The sequence below is a fragment of the Hemitrygon akajei genome, chromosome 5, assembly GCF_048418815.1.
Source record: "Hemitrygon akajei chromosome 5, sHemAka1.3, whole genome shotgun sequence".
NCBI lineage: Eukaryota > Metazoa > Chordata > Chondrichthyes > Myliobatiformes > Dasyatidae > Hemitrygon > Hemitrygon akajei.
The window spans coordinates 65,429,064-65,450,170 of NC_133128.1; the positions used below are offsets into that span (position 1 = coordinate 65,429,064).

Here is a 21,107-nt window from a genome sequence, read left to right on the forward strand (position 1 = left end):
CTCTTCTACATTAATAAGAACCATTATAAATTGGAGGACTGCTTTGTCGATACCTGTACTATCTGCCACAAGCAGGACTTCCCGGTGGCCAAACATTTTAATTGTGATTCCCATTCCAGTTCCAACATGTTGACCCAGGGCCTCTTTGGCCAAGATTAGGCTACCCTCATGGTAGAGGAGCAACACCTTATGTTCCATCTGGGTATCCTGCAACATGATGCCATGAATATTTATTTCTCCCTCTGGTAAACAAACTACCAACCACCCCCCCCCCCCCCCATTTCCACCTTGACCTTTTACTTCTCACTTGCCTATTACCTCCCCCTGGGTCCCCTTCTTTCCTTTCTCCTAACGGATTCTTTCTTCTCCAGCCCTTGACCTTTCCCACCCACCTGACTTCACCTATCACTTTCCAGCTAGCCTCTTTTCCTCCCGAAACTTTTTTATTCTAGCATGTGCCCCCTTCCATCTTAGTTGACATTTTGGGGCAAGACCCATCTTCAGGACTGCTTATTCTTTTACTGAGATGTTGCCTGATCTGCTGAGTTCCTCCAGCATTTTGTGTGTTGCTCTGGATGTATACAGCCAGGATGGAACCTCAAAGGATCACAAGAGATTGCAGAAGTTGTTAGACTCAGCCCGATTATAAATGGGCACAGCTATCAGTGAGATCATCTTCGCAAGAGCTGGTGCCTCACGAAGGCAGCATCCATCATTAAAGAATCTCACCATCCAGGACATGCCCCAATTCTATTACTACAATTGGGGAGAAGATGTGGGAACCTGAAGAAACACACTCACCATTTTAAGAACATCATCTTCCTCTAGCATCAAAATTTTAAACAATCCATGATCACTATCTCTTTATTGGTCTTTTGCACAATTTATTTATTTTAGTAATTTATAGTGATTTCTAAGTAACCAGTACTTTGCTTCAGTATTTATCAAGGAAAAGGATATGGAGGATCAGGAGATCAGTGCTGTGTGTATGAGTACATTAGGAAGTGTTGGGCCTCCTAATGGTTTTTAACACAGATTACTGAATGAGGCAAGAGATGAGATTGCTGCAGCCTTGACCAGTATCTTCATGTTCTCTCTAGCCGCAGGTGAGGCCCCTGGAGAACTGGCGAGTGGGTAATGGTATACCTCTACTTAAGAAAGGAACAAAGGAAAATGCAGGGAACTATAGACAGGTGAGTCTCACGTCAGTTGCAGGGACAACATTGCTGGAGAAAATTTTAGGGATAGTCTATACAGCAGTGCTAGAAAGTTTGTGAGCCCTGTAGAACTTTCTCTATTTCTGCATAAATATGGCCTAAAATGTGATCAGATCTTCATGCAAGTCCTAAAATTAGATAGTCATGAGGAAATAAAGAGCAAAAATGTGGAGTGTACTGTAAATTAAGTGAATTGTGGAATACCAAATGTGCTGCAGAAATGGAAAGGAATGATATTTCAGAATGTTGTGGTTTGAAAACAGCTGAAGTGAAAAGGTAAGGATCATGGTATTCTGTGTGTCCTTGGTGGTGGTGTTTGGCTGTATGTGTATGTAGTGCAGAAGTATGTCAAGATAGATAGATAGATAGATAGATACTTTATTCATCCCCATGGGGAAATTCAACTTTTTTCCAATGTCCCATACACTTGTTGTAGCAAAACTAATTACATACAATACTTAACTCAGTAAAAAAATATGATATGTATCTAAATCACCATCTCAAAAAGCATTAATAATAGCTTTTAAAAAGTTCTTAAGTCCTGGCGGTAGAATTGTAAAGCCTAATGGCATTGGGGAGTATTGACCTCTTCATCCTGTCTGAGGAGCATTGCATCGATAGTAACCTGTCACTGAAACTGCTTCTCTGTCTCTGGATGGTGCTATGTAGAGGATGTTCAGAGTTATCCATAATTGACCGTAGCCTACTCAGCGCCCTTCGCTCAGCTACCGATGTTAAACTGTCCAGTACTTTGCCCACGACAGAGCCCGCCTTCCTTACCAGCTTATTAAGACGTGAGGCGTCCCTCTTCTTAATGCTTCCTCCCCAACACGCCACCACAAAGAAGAGGGCGCTCTCCACAACTGACCTATAGAACATCTTCAGCATCTCACTACAGACATTGAATGACGCCAACCTTCTTAGGAAGTACATTCGACTCTGTGCCTTCCTGCACAAGGCATCTGTGTTGGCAGTCCAAGTATGTAGTGCATTGTATTGCTGGACTCTAATTCAAAGAGCATAGCTCTACGATATATGTAATCTGTAACTATGCCAGTGCTAACAGTAATGAGAAGTTTTTATAAGACTCTGGGTGATCTGGACACAAGTTGAAGAATGAAAAAAGTATCTTCTAGTTCTTAAAGATTTAAACGTGTTGATTTGTGATTTGTAATATTCAGACTCTTCTGGTTTGAGCATTAATAGGTTAGAGCAGCTGGTGATTGCTGTTTGTTATAATGGATAGGGAAACATACGTGCTGTCATTGGGTTAAGAATGACTTAGTTCTGGACAAATTCCACAATGAAATAAGTTGACATAGTATTTCTATGTAGTTTCACATAAGTCAGAGTGACAAACAGACACACCTAAGTTCCCATCACTCTGAATTGCAGTTGTTGCTACTTTTTTCAAAATTCAAAGTAAATTTATTATCAAAGTACATGTCATCATCTTCATGGAGGCTTTCAAACTACAATACAATCAATAAAAAAGTCTTGCAAGCAACTGATGTTCAAAAAACAAACAAACGAGTAAATAAATAATACCATGGATTCCAGTTAATTGGGACAAGCACATTTGGGTTTCAAGGAGATGGTTAAAAAGGTATTAAAAAAAAGACAAGCTATTGTTTAACCGAGTAACAAATTATGCATTTAAATGAAATAAGAGTGCAAATCAGAAACCTTATCAATACTATTCCAAAAATAACACCAATAATTGGTTGTACAACTAACACACAGCTACATTGTTATCAATGATTGGATCCTCCAAATCATCATTTTCATTGTAACATTAAAGATGAATGTTGACACTTCAAACGTTTTGTAGGTCCTAATTTGAAGTAGTGAAATTATTTCACTTACACTCTCAGCTGTTTCTGCTATCTCCAAGCCTGAATGTTTGAAACCTTGGTGATTATAACAGTTCTGAATTGCCTTACTGTCTGTTTCTCACACACAAATTATGACAAAAATCACTACTTGTTGAACACAAGCATATACAACTGACAATATTTGAAAACTCTTCGCTCTGAACACGATGGCTACGCAATCATACTGATCTAACACTAGTTAGAAACTGGCAACAGTCTGCTGTCCCAATTAAGTGGCAGTGTCCCAGTCAACAAAGGGAATCCCAGCTATTTTCTCAATTAACTTTTGTTCAAGTGTTGTCCCAAATAAGTGGCTGCCTCAATTAACTGGAATCCACTGTACATAGAACATGAGCTGTGAAGTCCTTGAAAGTTGTGAAGTGAGATTAGAGTAGAGATGAGTGAAGTTATCCATGCTGGTTCAGGAGACTGATGGTTGAAGCTATGCCTCCTTTCCGATGGCAGCAGTGCAGAGAGTGCACGATGAGGGTTGTTGATGATGGATGCTGCTTTATTGTGGTTCTGCTCCTGGTGGATATGCTCAGTGGCGGAGAGGGTTTCTTCTGTAATAGACTGAGCTGTATCCACTGATTTTTGTAGGCTTTTTTGTTCTTGGGCACTGATACTTCCATACCAAGACATGATACAACCAGTCAGGATACTGTCCACTATGTATCTATACAAGTTTGTCAAGGTTTTAGATGACATGTCAAATCTGCACAAACTTCTGATAAGTGCTGGTCCCAGGACAGATCTGCAATAACATAACATCAAGGAATTTAAAGTTATTGGCCCGCTCCACTTTCAATCCCCTAATGAGGATTGGCTTGTGAATTTTCCTCTAGTAGTCAATAATCAGATCTTTGGTTTTGCTGACATTGAGTGAGAGGTTGTTGTTGTGGCACCATTCAACCAGATTTTCAATCTCCCTCCTGAATATGCAGGTTCGTCACCACTTTTGATGAGGCCAACAACAGTTACCTGTTTTTAGATGTATCTTTGTGTATTTTCTGAACTATGAACAAAATTGGCCCAAGTATATTATTTTGTGGTTATACATGGAACACTAACTATATTATTCTGTAGCTATAAAGTTAACATCAATACAAAAACTTATATTGCTTGAATACTGTCTGTTACAGTGCAAGTTTGAGTTGGGTATTAACCACTTTCCATTGAATACATATGTATTCTTATTAGAACACTGGAGAGACCAGAGATGAGTTTTACACTACAATGGCGGCACCTGCACTGAGGCAACATATAGGTAAGGAAGTTTTGTATGTACTTAAGTAGTGATAGTGGGGTAACAATGAGAAGGAAAAGTGCCAGAAGAAGGGAGAGAGGTCTATCATTCACCATTTCATCGGTGTTCAAACTAAATGCTGTTATAGACAATAGACAATAGGTGCAGAAGTAGACCATTTGGTCCTTCGAGCCTGCACCGCCATTTTGAGATCATGGCTGATCAACTACTATCAATACCCGGTTCCTGCCTTGTCCCCATATCCCTTGATTCCCCTATCCATAAGATACCTATCTAGCTCCTTCTTGAAAGCATCCAGAGAATTGGCCTCCACTACCTTCCGAGGCAGTGCATTCCAGACCCCCACAACTCTCTGGGAGAAGAAGTTTTTCCTTAACTCTGTCCTAAATGACCTACCCCTTATTCTCAAACCATGCCCTCTGGTACTGGACTCTCCCAGCATCTGGAACATATTTCCTGCCTCTATCTTGTCCAATCCCTTAATAATCTTATATGTTTCAATCAGATCCCCTGTCAATCTCCTTAATTCCAGCGTGTACAAGCCCAGTCTCTCTAACCTCTCTGCGTTAGACAGTCCAGACATCCCAGGAATTAACCTCGTGAATCTACGCTGCACTTCCTCTACAGCCAGGATGTCCTTCCTTAACCCTGGAGACCAAAACTGTACACAATACTCCAGGTGTGGTCTCACATTTGCTCTGTACAAATGCAAGAGGATTTCCTTGCTCTTGTACTCAATTCCCTTTGTAATAAAGGCCAACATTCCATTAGCCTTCTTCACTGCCTGCTGCACTTGCTCATTCACCTTCAGTGACTGATGAACAAGGACTCCTAGATCTCTTTGTATTTCTCCCTTACTTAACTCTACACCATTCAGATAATAATCTGCCTTCCTGTTCTTACTCCCAAAGTGGATAACCTCACACTTATTCACATTAAACATCATCTGCCAAGTATCTGCTCACTCACCTAGCCTATCCAAGTCACCCTGAATTCTCCTAACATCCTCATCACATGTCACACTTCCACCCAGCTTAGTATCATCTGCAAATTTGCTGATGTTATTCTCAATGCCTTCATCTAAATTGTTGACGTAAATTGTAAACAGCTGTGGTCCCAATACTGAACCCCGTGGCACCCCACTAGTCACCACCTGCCATTCCGAGAAACACCCATTCACCGCTACCCTTTGTTTCCTATCTGCCAACCAGTTTTCTATCCATGTCAATGTCTTCCCCCTGATGCCCTGAGCTTTGATTTTACCCACCAATCTCCTATGTGGGACCTTATCAAATGCCTTCTGAAAATCGAGGTACACGACATCCACTGGATCTCCCTTGTCTAACTTCCTGGTTACATCCGCGAAAAACTCCAATAGATTAGTCAATCATGATTTACCCTTGGTAAATCCATGCTGGCTCGGCCCAATCTTATCACTGCTATCTAGATATGCCACTATTTCATCCTTTAGCATCTTCCCCACCACCGATGTCAGGCTGACAGGTCGATAGTTCTCTGTTTTCTCCCTCCCTCCTTTCTTAAAAAGTGGGATAACATTAGCCATTCTCCAATCCTCAGGAACTGATCCTGAATCTAAAGAACATTGGAAAATGATTACCAATGCATCCGCAATTTCCTAGGATGCACCCTAGGATGCAGACCATCTGGACATGGGGATTTGTCATCCTTCAGTCCCATCAGTCTACTCATCACCGGTTCCTTCCTAATGTCAATCTGTTTCATTTCCTCTGTTACCCTATGTCCTTGGCCCATCCATTCATCTGGGAGATTGCTTGTGTCTTCCTTAGTGAAAACAGATCTAAAGTACTCATTAAATTCTTCTGCCATTTCTCTGTTTCCCATAACAATTTCACCCAATTCATTCTTCAAGGGCCCAACATTGTTCTTAACTATCTTCTTTCTCTTAATATACCTAAAAAAGCTTTTGCTATCTTCCTTTATATTCCTGGCTAGCTTGCGTTCATACCTCATTTTTTCTCCCCATAATGCCTTTTTAGTTAAGTTCTGTTATTCCTTAAAAACTTCCCAATCATCTGTCCTCCCACTCACCTTAGCTCTGTCATACTTCCTTTTTTTTAATGCTATGCAATCTCTGACTTCCTTTGTCAACCACTGTGGCCCCTTTCCCCCCTTTGAATCCTTCCTTCTCTGGGGGATGAACTGATTTTGCACCTTGTGCATTATTCCCAAGAATACCTGCCATTGCTGTTCCACTGTCTTTTCTGCTAGGATATCCGTCCAGTTAACTTTGGCCAGAGTGTTAACTTGGACATGCAAAGATCAAGCATTGAATTCTGCAAAATATAATTCAGTTGCAATTAAAATATTAATTTATGCTCAAATGCCAATTTAAAATATCACTTGCAGTGAATGATATTTGAACCTCTCCCGAATCTGCAATACTTAAAGTGTGCTTATGTTTCTTTAAGGATTGGCATCAAAACATACAGTGAAATGTGTTGTTAAATCAAACCAGTGAGGACTGCGCTGGGCAGCTGCAAGTGTTGCCATACTTCTGGCACCAGTATAGCATGCCCACAACTCACTAACTTTAACCATACGTCTTTGGAAATGTGGGAGGAAACAAAGTAATTCTAAAAGCAGAACAGAGGTTGCACAGCTCCAGCATGGTACAGCATCAGGACCAAGATTCAGCTGTGACTCACACAAGCAAAACCTGTTTTCTTTTACAATGCTTCAGACTGGCCTTCTCTTTTAATTAACATGCATACAGTAAAGTTCTAATTCATTTCACAGCCAGTCAGCAACTTTTATGAAATTATTCTCCTTTAAAACAAATTCCAAATGTATCAAAAGGTAGAGAAATAAACTTTACATCTGTCAAGTTCCAGCTGGAAGTTGTAGACACAGATTCAAGAGAAACAACACCGAGTACACTCAGTAACAAGTGTTTGTGCAAACTGCCCTCTTCTTTATAGCACTGATTTTCTTACAGCACGTTTTAACTGAATTCTTTCTTCCTTCAGAGCACCTTAAATGTCATCTCAATGATCTCCAAGATGCTAATGACAGCACAATCAATGAACTCACCAAAGCTGATGAAGAAATCTCCCAACTCAGGCACGAGATAGCCGAACTAAAAGCAAACCATGCAGAAGAGCTGCAACTGGTCAAGCAAGAGAGCGACTATTTCAAAAATAAGGTGCTCAACTTGCAAAATTATTCAAATATTTGGGCTACTATTTTATTACAGATACTTTGATGGAAAATAGCAGTTTCGTTTATAACCTACCTGTTATAAAGTGCCTCGTTTCACACTGTAAACTCAGCTCATCTCACCTTTTAAGTACATACAACTAATTTCACTACAACCAATTTCACTACAATTTTTTAATCCATTAATTGAAATCAAATTACGTAATGATGGTTATACACCATTGCCCAATTTGCCTTCTGTAAGGCAGTTTAATCACCAGATAAAATTTCTCAACAAGATTTGAACTGTGAGCATGTGCAAGTTTCAACAGGTAAATATATTGTAAATTCAGCAAACCATTGAGCACCGTTCCAGCTAAAATGTTACGAAAAAAATCAAATTATATTTCCGATTTGTGTAGTTTGAGCAACTGATTATTTTCCCTCACATGCTGCAAATTCAGTGTTTCTCATCTTTGCTGCAACTTTACAAATCGAACACTATACTGATTGTGACATAGGAGATTCTGCAGATTCTAGAAATCTTGAGTACACACACACACAAAATATTGGAGGAACCTAGCAAGTCAGGCAGCGTCAATGGAGGGGAATAAACAGTTGACATTTTGGGCTAATCCTTTATTACAACTTCATGAATTTTCAAATATGTTACAGTAAGTTGACATTTTAGGCTGATGAAGTTTTACAGAGATGTAAATTATCATTAAGAATGTTGTTCCTCAGCATGTGTAGTTTATTTTTGCAAAATAAAACTTCAGCTGTACTTGGAGCATAAGATGTACAGTGACATTCTGAAGTGAAGTTCACATTCTGTTATGACCACACAGGTGTATGTACTTCAACCTCATATGTGACTAACTCTAGACATGTGCCTTGGACATTCAGAAAATATAAATGTGAACATTTGGCACTAATCAATGAAACAAAACAGAAGATATACTCTGCATAAACACATCAGAAGACTATTATGAGTTTGATCTAAAAAAGTTACTGTTTTCTAATAGGCAAAGACCAACAAATAAAAACAGCTGATCTTTTATAGTGATTATGCATTGATATTTGAAATGCAAGAATGCTACCTAGCAGCAATTTCAGATTTCCCTAGTCAGATTTTTGTATTTCAAAGACTGAGAAACTAATACAAACTTGATCAAATTGCTTCTCCAATTTCCTCTGCTTCTGAAATTTGCAGTTTAACAAATTGTGTTCCGCTGCGTCCCAGAACACTGTAAAGTACAATACAGCTGACTTGTTGGAACAAATCCAACAACTGAGGAATGAGTCTCGGAAACTCAGAGAAATGAACCACACACTTGATGAAGAAAACCATCAACTTAAAGAAATCCTGTGGGATCTTAAACAACAAAACAAATGGTTACCAAAAGAACAATTCAAAGGAAAGATGTTGAGCTCAGAAATCACAATAAAAGGTATGAGTTAAAAACTGACTTGTTCTAACTTCAAAGCTATTGACACGAGAGGTTATACCATGTAAACCAAGACACAGGGATTAGTAGGAATGTTATGTGTTGTGTACAAACTGAATCTATGATTCAATTTTAGGAAACGAATTGCAAGGGAAACTGATTTTCATGGTGTCAGATCCCAGAATACCAATCAATTAAATCTCTGAATGCTAGTGAATTCTATGAAAGAAGAAACATGACATTCAATTGATAAATTATTACCAATAAGCTTGTGCACTGTTTGGCGAAACAATAACAGTGTCCATCATAAGGTGAACAATTTTCCCGCTCCACTGAGAAATCATGCATGGCCTGTAACAAACAGCATCTCCAGTGTTTCAGCAATGTACAAAACTTTATGCTCAGGTCATTGAATCAACATTGGAAAACATATCCTTTAGCCTCACAGCCAAAAGCATTTCCAGTTCATGCTTAATGGACAAATAATTCCAGTTTACCAATACAGAAACACTGCTAACTGCTTGGAGAGGGTCACAGAAATTCACCTTTTGCATCAAATCTCTGTATGCTCAAGGTGCATATGCAACAAACATATCTGCTTGTGGCTTAGTAAAAATAATATTCCTAATTGCCATTCCTAGTCAAAACCGCATCACAGTCTCAAATAATAGCCATCAACAGTGCACATTTAGATAACTTAAACACCATTAAATGACAAAGAAATTGTATGTGATTTCCAAATTTCAATTTCTCACATTGGTTTCACTCATTTTCTTTTTTTTACCTTTCCCCCGATCTCAGTTTAGTACTTTTAATTTTATTTATTACAAAACAATTTTCACTCTCTCAATCCCATTCCATCCAAATTATTTTCACAGAGCAATTTTACTATATACCCATCAACTGTTCTTCAAGTCTATCACCATGAACACACTCCATGTGTAAACCTGTACATCTTTGGGAAGAAAGAAATGCATACAGTCTAGGGAAAATGTGCAAACTGCACACAGACACCTCCTACAGCTCAATGCATCTGCCAAACCAAATTTAAATTATCGGCAACATATACAAGATCTGACGATATTTATGCTCTTTTACTCCAACATATCAATAAGCACACACACTTTTTTTGCAACAAAAAGGTTGTTAAATCTCTCAATACAAGATATTCTACAGATGCTAGAAATCCAGAAAAACTCACAAATTCCTGGAGGAATTCTGCAAGTCAGGCAGTATCAACGCAGGGTAATAAACAGATGACATTTTGGGCCGAGACCCTTCATCAAGATTGGCAGTCCTGATAAAGTGTCTTAGCTGGAAACATCAACTGTTTATTCCACTCTAAAGCATTTTAAAGTACTGTTCTCCAAAAGCCTAAATTACTTCCACAGTATTTTGGTTTCCTTCTGCATTGCTTGTTTGTGAATGTCCACCGAAGTCCATCCTGTTCCAGATTGGCAGAACAAATCCAGATCAGCGCTATAAAAAATATGAACTGATTTGAACATGTTGGTTCCATGTACATTGATCTATGATTACACGTGTAATCTTTTATTTTGTTTATGTTTGGATTTCTAGGGAACAGGACAATTTCAGGCACAGAGAGACAAATGTGTGCAAAAGAAAGTGAGACCATGTTACAGAAAATGTCTTCCCTGCCATCCCGCTTGCATTGCATCTCTTCACCTTCACAATTCAGGTATGAGCATAATACTCAGAACATAATATCTTGCCGCTTTGATTCACTCTGAATGTTAATACAATGAGGTTGATATTAGTCAGACCAGAAACCACTTGGTACATGAGTACAATCAAAGCATAATAGCATTAACATTACAGCTTGGATGACTGGTCACATATCCAGAGTAAATATCTCACTTAGACACGGTTATCTGTCTGATTGGGTCTCCAAGACAGACTGTGTTGATAAAACTATACTGGATTACAATAGGTCAAACTTGGGTGTTTGATGTTGTTCGCTAATTGAAATAAAATATATTAACCAACTATGCCCATATATTTTTCAAATTTCACAGCTTTGAATATTTCAATATTGAAGACAAAATTGGTCCAATCAAATCAAATGAGAATAAAATGATTTCAGATCAGCGGCTTAAATCTTGTGATGGTAAGTTAAATGTTGCTCCATATTATTTATACTGTATTTAAAACTAATAAAACCAGAAAGGAATATGCTGTTAGTGGAAAATCAGCTCCAGACATCCAAAACTTCTGAACATACAAAGGAATGTCTGACTGCAGCAGTAAATACATAATTATGTAAACATTAGAAGTTATAATTTGAACTTCCATTGAATTAAAACTAATTGGCTTAACATTTAGAAACTAATTACAATATCCCGGAGACGGCATGCAAGATTTCACTTTTACCAGCATAACTCCAAAGCAGTTGAGATCATAAAATTTAGAGCTTTTATACAGTCAGTTTGAGTTCAGATGAGTTTCAGCTGAAATGCATTAACAGTCTGATTTACCTCTGAACAGGACTGCCTTTGTACAGAATCTTTCACATCCTTTCTGCACTTTCTTCGAGTGCATTCAGCAAGTGAAGTACTTATGCAATTTGAACACTATTACATTATTTCAAATAACAACCAAATACCACAAACCAAGTCGATAAAATAAAACTGCTTAAGGTGGTACAGACAATCTGTTTTATCAATTTTACATGTAGGTAACTACTAATCTAGCATCAATCATCTCTCGCCAAATATTCTGCAAAACACTGCAAGGGTACTATTTACAGATGCCCTTAATTAACATCTCATCCAAAACAAAAAGGATTATGAACAATCGAACACTTATCTTATTCTGGAAGAAAACATGGCTAATTCAAAATTTAAATGAGAACATGTCGCGATTCTTGTTGGCAAAGTTCAAGAAATAGATCATATATCATGTACTAACCAAAACAACAAAGAAAAACATTACCCTGGTGCCCATTAAATCACTCCTCTTAACCCCCCCCCCCCCCCCACCGCACACATACACAAATTAACATTTTCAACATTTCAAGCGGGAGATAATGACTTCAACCTTATTTGCAAGCCAATTTAATGCATTTTTTTCCAAAATCAGGCCTTTCTTTGGGACAAGTCTGCAGCTGTGATCTTTTGACTTATTTACATAGTTCTCAGGGTTTCTTCAGATCTCTGCCTCAACTAGTGTACAGCATTTGCAGAGATTCATGCCATTATAAACCTTAGAGAGCCGTCTCCAACCTGATGCCCACTGAATAAACCAAAACTATTTTTAATTCCCTCAATTCCATGATATTGTGTTTCCAAAGTATTCCAGTGCAAATTCTTAGAGTGTGTTATTGGGCTTTCCACCCACAGATGAATTCACAGAAAGATCCACCAGCAGTTGTTCTTTAACTTCAATCGACAGCGACAACACAGAAGCTCTGCTTGCATCATGCAACGATGTGACCAATGGTCAGCTTATTCATTCAAACATTCATCAAAATTCAGGTAATTTCAAAAATAACTTACACTAAAAAACATACTGCACAAATGCAGTTTCATTTCTGACAAAGCTTGTTAACCTGGTGAGTGTTTCCTGCACTTTCTATTAAGTAGTTCCAGAACCTGCAATTTAGATTTTCATTCACTGTATTCTAATTCTGTTGAGAAGAATTAATTTTACATTTGATCCCAAGCAGTTCAATCATTCAAGCTGTGGCTCCAGTCACAAAAAGATTACTGCAATCCTCCTCCTCTTTTCCTGTTTTCTGATCTGCAATATTGGTCCAATCAATTTATTATTATTTCAGCAGTCCAGAGCTCAGGAGATACATATAATATAAACTCAGTTATTTTGGGCACAAGTGGAAGATTTCCTTATGTATACTGCAAAAAAAAACTTTGCAGATTTAACGAGAGCACTGTGGATGTTCATTTTGCAAATGTAGAGACTGCAGATGTTGAAATGTTTAAACAGGGTCAATGGCTAGCTTGGCATACCTCTCCCATTTCAAAGGGGTTCAAGTGATCAAAACCAAGGCCTGGCCAGTGGTTCTCATAGAATTGGGATATTCAGGAATACAATGCATGGGCCCTGCCACCTTCTCCCCTCATAGCCAACCAGGCTGGGGACAAGCCTTTCTTACCATTCATGAGTGCCATTGATTTTCATTATCTCAGGCATTCATAGTTACCCAAAAAACTATTATGAGATCAAACAAATTAAAATACATACCAAAAGGAGTGATAAAATATCACCATGAGTACGATCAAAAGTGGGCCCACTGTTGGGTGCCATGTGAACTCCAGTGACAAAGTTATAGATTCTTAACCTGCTTTAAACATGCAGCAGGTAGTCACTTCCTTCACCTTGATTTGCACTGAAGAATGTGTAATGACACAACTTCACCAAAGCACGATTAAAAGTAACCCACACTGAAAAACTAATATTTTTTTAATAACCTTTTCCCATCCTATTCCTCTTATCCCTTTTCTAGGTAGTATGTTGGATTTGGATGGGTTGAGTGAAGATGACACATCACTTCCAAACCAAAATAATCCTCACCAACAATTCCAAATCGCACACGGCTCCAGTTCGAATCTCTGTAAACCAGTTACTTCACCACCTGATTTTCACAGTAGCTGCCTCAACAGAAATAAAACATCAAGGTTAGTAAGGAAGCAGTCTTACACAAATGATTTCACAGAGCTGTTTGCAAGCAATTCAGCAGGACAACCTCTCACTCGGCAATTTTCAGTTTCAATGTAATCAGACTCAATGGGTCAAAGGGCCTGCATTGACTCCGAACACATTATTCACCCTGACAAACTGACCAGGATCTAACATTTTGGCTCAAAGTTCCTCGCAGAAAAAGCAGCTGATAAAATAAACTACTGTATTGTGATATTATGACTGGCAACACACAAATCTGACTCTAGGTGTTACATAGCTGGCAGCTAACAAACAAAATGAAAACTCCACAGCATGCAGGCACTGGAGTTCTTATGCGACAGCATCTAGTCAAATCTAGCAGTGATGCAAAACTTCAATTATTATAAATGCCTCTTCTAGTTCTGCCAAACCACATCCATTTTAAGTGTTGTAACCTGAAGTTATTTTAATTTCAAATCTGTTTCAAGCTGCAGTGCTCACAGAAAAGCTGCCAGCCAGTGTTGTTCCACTCTGTGTTTATGCAGGATGAGCATTTTTGTACCTGAACTTAAAACAACCCATTTAAAGTCCAGATCATTATCCAACTACTCAATCCTAATTAAGATTTATTTGTTTGGTTTGCATTGCAAATCATTTTCCAGTCAGTCTCATAGTGGTGCCAGTTTCCTCTGGAAATCAGAGCAGTCCAACAACTACCCTGAAATTAATTTAACAATTCTTTAAGATTTTGTATTTTTACAACTAAAACAACAGTGTTTAACATAAGTGTAATTCTTTCCTTAAATGTTAACAATCGTGTCTACTTTTTTTCTCCTGAACAATATGCCCACTCCCAAAACAGACAGATTCATAACTAATCCTGAATAAAAGAAATGAGAGCCTGAATTTAAAAATGTGTACCTTAGCACACATTCCCAAAATAGTATTTCCCTGTTAATGAAAAATCATTTACCCTACGAAAGGACTTCTTCTGGGAGCTGAAAAATTGCAAATTCTGCTCACCAACTTGGAGCAAATGTAAAATAAATTAAATATTTAAAAGAAATACACCCTGAAGTCTCATTACACTCCTCTACTAGTCTACATAATCATCTTTACTATGTATCAGCTGCAAAAGTACACGTTAAATTCCTTTCTGTCTGTTGTGAACAGTTGGAGCATCAACATCAGTGCACCTCCCAACCCAAAAAGACCTTCATACTCCTAGTATGTTTTCTGCACTTAAACTGGTGGTATATCAGAATATCTTCAACAATGTCTTGCCTAACACCTTATGAAAAACCTCCTGAAAGTCCAAAAACAGTTTTACCCATTTTACAAGTTAGAACATTCAGACATTCCAATATTCTTGTCAGACATTACTGCCCTTCCATAAATTTATAATGCCTGATCCAAGTGTTATGTTACAAGCACCCATTTCCAAATTTACTGCCAAGCACTTAAAAGTCCCACTCTCAGTCTTGTCCTGCTGGAACTTAAGCAAGCACAAAATGTGGAGAATATCATAGCAACGGTTTCAAGTTGAAGTCAGAAATAATATTTATTATAATTAACACACAGGTCCTTGGTTGACAAAGCTGCAATGCCACCACGTCCCTTTGCTCCCAGGAGCATTGCAGATCTGAAAATCGGGCATCTCGTTAAATTCTCCCGGCCTGCAGGAAAAATTGGCAAAGGTGTGATCAAATACTTGGGACACCTTCCTGGCAGGCAGGAAGCATACATAGGTGTAGAACTGGAAGGCACCGAGGTTGGCCAACATAATGGCACCTTTGAAGGAGTTCGTTATTTCATGTGGTAAGTTCGAATTAGCTTAAAATTCTGTACGTGTTTCAGTATAAACCTTGCTTTTCTGAAATGAAGAGTTTAAAGGATTTAATAGTAGTCATCATTATACAAACATTGAATACTCACTGTAATCAGGATTTGTTTCAGACACAACACTTGTAGATGAAGGAAGGTTCTCAAATAATCAACAACAATGGGCCACAAATTAAAAATGATTTGCTGGCCAAGATTCATTCAAAATTAAACAGAGATGAATTAAGTCCACCACTTGAATCTTGCCAAGTTCAGATGCAGACACTAATGATTGAACCTTCCCTGCACTCATTGATGCACAGCTTAGTCTCAAGAGCAATTAATTCTCAAGTAATTTTGCTCCCAAGCTCTCAAATTATTGAAATGCATTTTAAAATCCCCTTTGGAAGCAAAGGGCATTCACTAGGGAAGGCAGCATCTGTGAAAAGGAAAGCAGTTAGGTTTTCAGCTAGTAGACCCATCAGAATTGCAAGAGCAAAACCTAATTAGATTTTGGCACACTTAAAGTGGGGGAGAAATCAGTAGAACACAGCTAGTCTTTCTGCTATTTTGAGATAAAATGAGTTAAAGTATTTGCTAGAATCAGACTATGCTTATTTATCTAGGCAATGCATTGCTAATAGCAAGTCTGTGGGAACTGCCCAGTAGGCCAAACAAAATTCAAAGTAAAATTTGTTATCAGGGTACATACATATTGCCACATACAACCCTGAGATTCTTTTTCTGTGGACATACTAAGCAAATCTATAGAACAATAACTGTAAACTATAAACATCAGGAACAGTAAACTGTAAATAAACAGTACAAATGCAAATAAATAAATAGCAATAAATAACTAGCATGAAATGACAAGAGTCTTTTAAATGAGTGTAGTTATCCCCTTTTGTTCAAGAGCCTAATGAAGATGTAATTGTTCTTGAACCTGGTGGTGCGAGTCCTCAGGCACCTGCATCTTCTTGCTGAAGCAGCGAGAAATGAGCGTGGCCTGGGTGGTGAGGATCTTTGATGATGGATGCTACTTTTCTATGGCAGAGTTTTAGGTAGATGTGCTCAATGGGTGGCAGGGTTTTACCCATGATGTACTGAGCCAAATCTACTACCTTTTGTAGGATTTTCTGCTGAAAGGCTTTGGTGTTGCCAAACCAGGCTATGATGCGGCCAGAGCGCCCACTTTCCACCACACACCCTAGAGAATTTTGCCAAGGTTTTTGATGACATGCCAAATTTCCGCAGTCTCCCAAGGAAGTAGAGGTGCTGTTGTGCTTTCTTTGTAATTCTATTTATATGATGGGCCCAGGACAGGTCTCTGAGATAGTGACACCCCGGAATTTAAAGTTACTGACCTTTTCCACCTCTGATCCTCCGATGATTACTGGCTCATGGACCTCTAGTTTCCCTCTCCTGAAATCTATCAGTTCCTTAGTCTGATTGACATTGAGTAAGAGTTATTGCTATTACACCATTCAACCAAATTTTCAACCTCCCTCCTGAATGCTGATTCATCACCCCCTTTAATATAGCCCACAACAGTGGTGTCATCAGCAAACTTGCATATGGTGTTGGAGCTGTACTTAGGCACACTGTCATGGGTGTAAATCGAGTCGAGCAAGAGCCCAAGTACACAACCTTGCGGTGCTGCTGTTCTGATGGCGATTGTGGAACAGATGTTTCTGCCAGACCAAACTGACTGGGGTCCACAAGTGAGGAAATACAGGATCCAAATGCACAAGGGGTATTGAGTTGCAGGTCTTGGAGTTTACTGATTAGAGGGGATTATGGTGTTAAATGCCAAGCTGTAATCAATAAAGAGCATCCTGATGATCTTTGCTGTCCAGATGTTCCAGGGTTGTTGTGAAGAGCCAACGAGATAGTACCTGCTATAGACCTGTTGCTTCCGTAGGCAAATTGAAGCAAATCCAAGTCGCCACTCAGACGGAAGCAGATAGGCTTCAACACCAGCCTCTCGAAACACTTCATCATTGTGGATGTAAGTGCCAGTGGGTGAAAGTCATTTAGACAGGTTACCATGCTCTTCTTGGGCACTGGTATGATTGAAGCCGCCTTGAAGCAGGTGGTATCGTGCTACTGGAGCAAGAGTTTGAAGATATCTATGAATGCACTAGCCAGTTGGTTGGCACAGGACTATACTACTCGACGAAGAGCTCTGTTCAGACTGGATACTTCCCTTGGATTCACTCTCTTGAAGGCAGCCTCCATGTCATCTTAAGATACTGAGACCAAAGGATCATTGGGATACGTGGTGTGCAATGGTTCCTCCCTGTTCTGGTGATCAAAGCAAGCATAGAAGGCACTGAGCTCATCTGGAAGCCAAGCTGTGCTGTTCCCTATGTCACAAGATTTAACTTTGTAAGAGGCTATGGCATTCAAACCTCATTGATTCCAATCTCAACTTAACCCAAGAGATAACTTTCGGGAGATCATACCAGCACCCCTTGTAGCATTTTTGATCTCCAGACTTGAATGCCTCTGATCTGGCTCTCAGCAGGTTCAGGATTTCATTGATCATCCAAGACTTCTGATTGGGGAAAACACTAAACGATTTTGTGGGGACACACTCACCCACAGCTGTTTTAATGAAGTGTGTAAAGAGACTGGTGTAGTCATTCACGTCCTCAGATGAGTTCTTGAACATGACCCAGTCCAGTGACTCAGGTAATCTTGTAACCATTCCTCCGCCTCCCTTGACCCTCTTAGTTGTTTTGATCTCTACAGCCTTGCTTTTTAGTCTCTGTCAGTGTGCAGGCAGTAGTACAGCCACATGATCTGACTTGCCAAAATGCGGTCTCGGGAAGGAACGATAGGGTTTCCTGATCGTAGTGTAGCAGTAGTCCGCTGGGAATTCTGGTGCAACAGGTTACATGCTAGTGATAATTGGGCATTATTTTCTTCAAACAGGCCTGGCTAAAGTAGCCAACTATAATTTGAAATGCATCAGGGTGAGCTGTTTCTTGTTTAGAGACAACATGGTGCAGTTTCGCTGGTGCTTGCTTATAATCGGCCGTGGTGGTATGTAAACTGGGGTCAAGATCACAGATGAGAACTCCCAAGGCGAATTGAGTGGTCTAAATTTAATCATTAGTGGTTTTAAGTCAGGGAAACAAGAAGTTTACATAATCCCAATGTTTATGTACCGAGAATTAACTAAAAAGCATACAGTACCAATACAAAGAGAAAAACTGAGCCAAAATGATAACAGTAAGAAGTTACCAGTTTCAATACAAACAGAAAGACAGTGAGTCACCTAGAGTTTGAGAGTTCTCAGCTGGGGCCTGCGCAGGGCGAATCACAAGTTTTCTTTTATGTGTTCCAAACTGATGCACAGAGGAATGCATCAAATTAGAATATCTGACATTCCTATAAGATATAAATCAACTGGCATGAAAGCTATCTTCTCTCACAAACCCTGATCCCGAGTTCAAGTTACCCATTTACCTCTAGCCTCTCTCCAGATTTCTGTCGTACCTCCAAAGATATTCAAGGACAGAGTCAGAAAGGTTCTGTGCTACAGCCACCCATTCGGTAGCTGAACTGCAGTATGCTAATCCAGACTGCTAACACAGAGGATTAGGCTGGCTCAGGACTCAATGGAACATCTGGTGCAACAATCCTCTGAATCACTGGTATGTCTAAACCACGAACCACAGTTGTTCTACAGTAATTCTTATTAAAAATACCTTCAAATCATAGAGGAGAAAGGGTTATTTACTTTCACTTCAGCAAGCATTGCCGTTGGACCTTTTATGCAGATGACCTGAGAGCCAACTGTAACTGATAAGTAAAATATTATCTCAACACAAATAGTTCCAAGTGTAAATACAACAGATTCTTCAATCCATTGTGACACCTGTTATCACATACACATACTCTTCACCCAACAAAAAGTCAGAGGAGGCATTTTTGAAGCAATAATTCTCAATGGAAATATGACTAAAAATAGCTGAGGATACTCAGTCCACACAAATAAAGTCCAATCTTACAAATCCCATTTCCAGAAAAGTTGGGATATTTTCCAAAATGCAATAAAAACAAAAATCTGTTATATGTTAATTCATGTGAACCTTTATTTAACTGACAAAAGTACAAAGAAAAGATTTTCAATAATTTTACTGAGCAACTTAATTGTATGTTGTAAATATACATAAATTTAGAGTTTGATGGCTGCAACACACTCAACAAAAGTTGGGACAGAGGCATGTTTACCATTGTGTTACATCACCTTTCCTTTTAATAACACTTTTTAATTGTTTTGGAACCGAGGATACTAATTGTGGTAGATTTGCAATTGGAAATTTTGTCCATTCTTGCTTGATATAAGACTTCAGCTGCTCAACAGTCCGTGGTCTCCGTTGTCTAATTCTCCTCTTCATGATGCGCCATACATTTTCAATAGGAGATAGATCTGGACTGGCAGCAGGCCAGTCAAGCACACGCACTCTGTGTCTACAAAGCCACGCTGTTGTAGCCCGTGCAGAATGTGGTCTGGCATTGTCCCACTGAAATAAGCATGGATGTCCTGGGAAGAGACGTCACCTTGTTGGCAACATATGTCTCTCTAAAATCCTAATATACGCCTCAGAGTCAATGGTACCTTCACATACATGCAACTCACCCATGCCGTGGGCACTGATGCACCCCCATACCATCACAGATGCTGTCTTTTGCACTTTTCGCTGATAACAATCAGGATGGTCGTTTTCATCTTCGGCATGGAGAACTCAATGTCCTTTTTTCCCGAAAACTGTCTGAAATGTGGACTCATCTGACCCCAGCACACGGTTCCACAGTCTTTCAGTCCATCTGACATGAGCTCGGGCCCAGAGAACTCGCCAGCATTTCTGCATAGATTTGATGTATGGCTTCCTCCTTGCGTAATACAGTTACAAGTTGTATTTCTGGATGCAGTGACGGACTGTGCTAAGTGACAATGGTTTTCCGAAGTACTCCCGAGCCCAGGTAGCTATAATTGTCACAGTAGTATTACGGTTTCTTAGGCAGTGTCGCCTGAGGGCTCGAAGATCACGTGCATTCAACAGCGGTTTCCGACCTTGCCCTTTACGCACTGAGATGTCTCTGAATCTTTTCACAATATTATGTACTGTAGATGTTGAAAGGCCTAAATTCTCTGCGACCTTGCGTTGGGAAATGTTTCTTTTGAACTGACTAACAATTCTCTCACGAATTTTGGCACAAAGGGGTGAGCCACGACCCATCCTTGCTTGCAAAGACTGAGCCTTTGATGGACTCTACTTTTATACCCAGTCATGATACCTCACCTGCTACCAATTAGCCTGCTTAATGTGGAGTCTTCCAAACCGGTGTCACTTGAATATTCTGTGCACTTTTCAATCTTATTTTAACTCTGTCCCAACTTTTGTTGAGTGTGTTGCAGCCATCAAATTCTAAATTTGTGTATATTTACAAAATACAATTAAGTTGGTCAGTAAAACTATTGAAAATCTTTTTTGTACTTTTGTCAGTTAAATAAGGGTTCATGTGAATTAACATATCACAGATTTTTGTTTTTATTGCATTTTGGAAAATATCCCAACTTTTCTGGAAATGGGGTTTGTATATCACATTCATGTCCACGGTAAGAGAGGACCCTGTGCTCCACAGATCCAGT

General features: G+C 39.2%; 1 protein-coding gene across 1 annotated transcript in view; it reads left to right on the forward strand.

The window, feature by feature from the left end:
• Positions 1-21,107, forward strand: part of LOC140727209 (uncharacterized) — a 40,878-nt gene that overhangs the window by 17,220 nt on the left and 2,551 nt on the right. Inside the window, exons 2-10 of the mRNA XM_073044474.1 lie at positions 1,101-1,193; positions 4,292-4,358; positions 7,367-7,542; positions 8,749-8,986; positions 10,562-10,682; positions 11,020-11,111; positions 12,343-12,477; positions 13,467-13,638; positions 15,203-15,439. Of these exons, the coding sequence (XP_072900575.1) occupies positions 1,101-1,193; positions 4,292-4,358; positions 7,367-7,542; positions 8,749-8,986; positions 10,562-10,682; positions 11,020-11,111; positions 12,343-12,477; positions 13,467-13,638; positions 15,203-15,439 (1,331 nt within the window). The remainder of the gene's footprint in view (positions 1-1,100; positions 1,194-4,291; positions 4,359-7,366; positions 7,543-8,748; positions 8,987-10,561; positions 10,683-11,019; positions 11,112-12,342; positions 12,478-13,466; positions 13,639-15,202; positions 15,440-21,107) is intronic.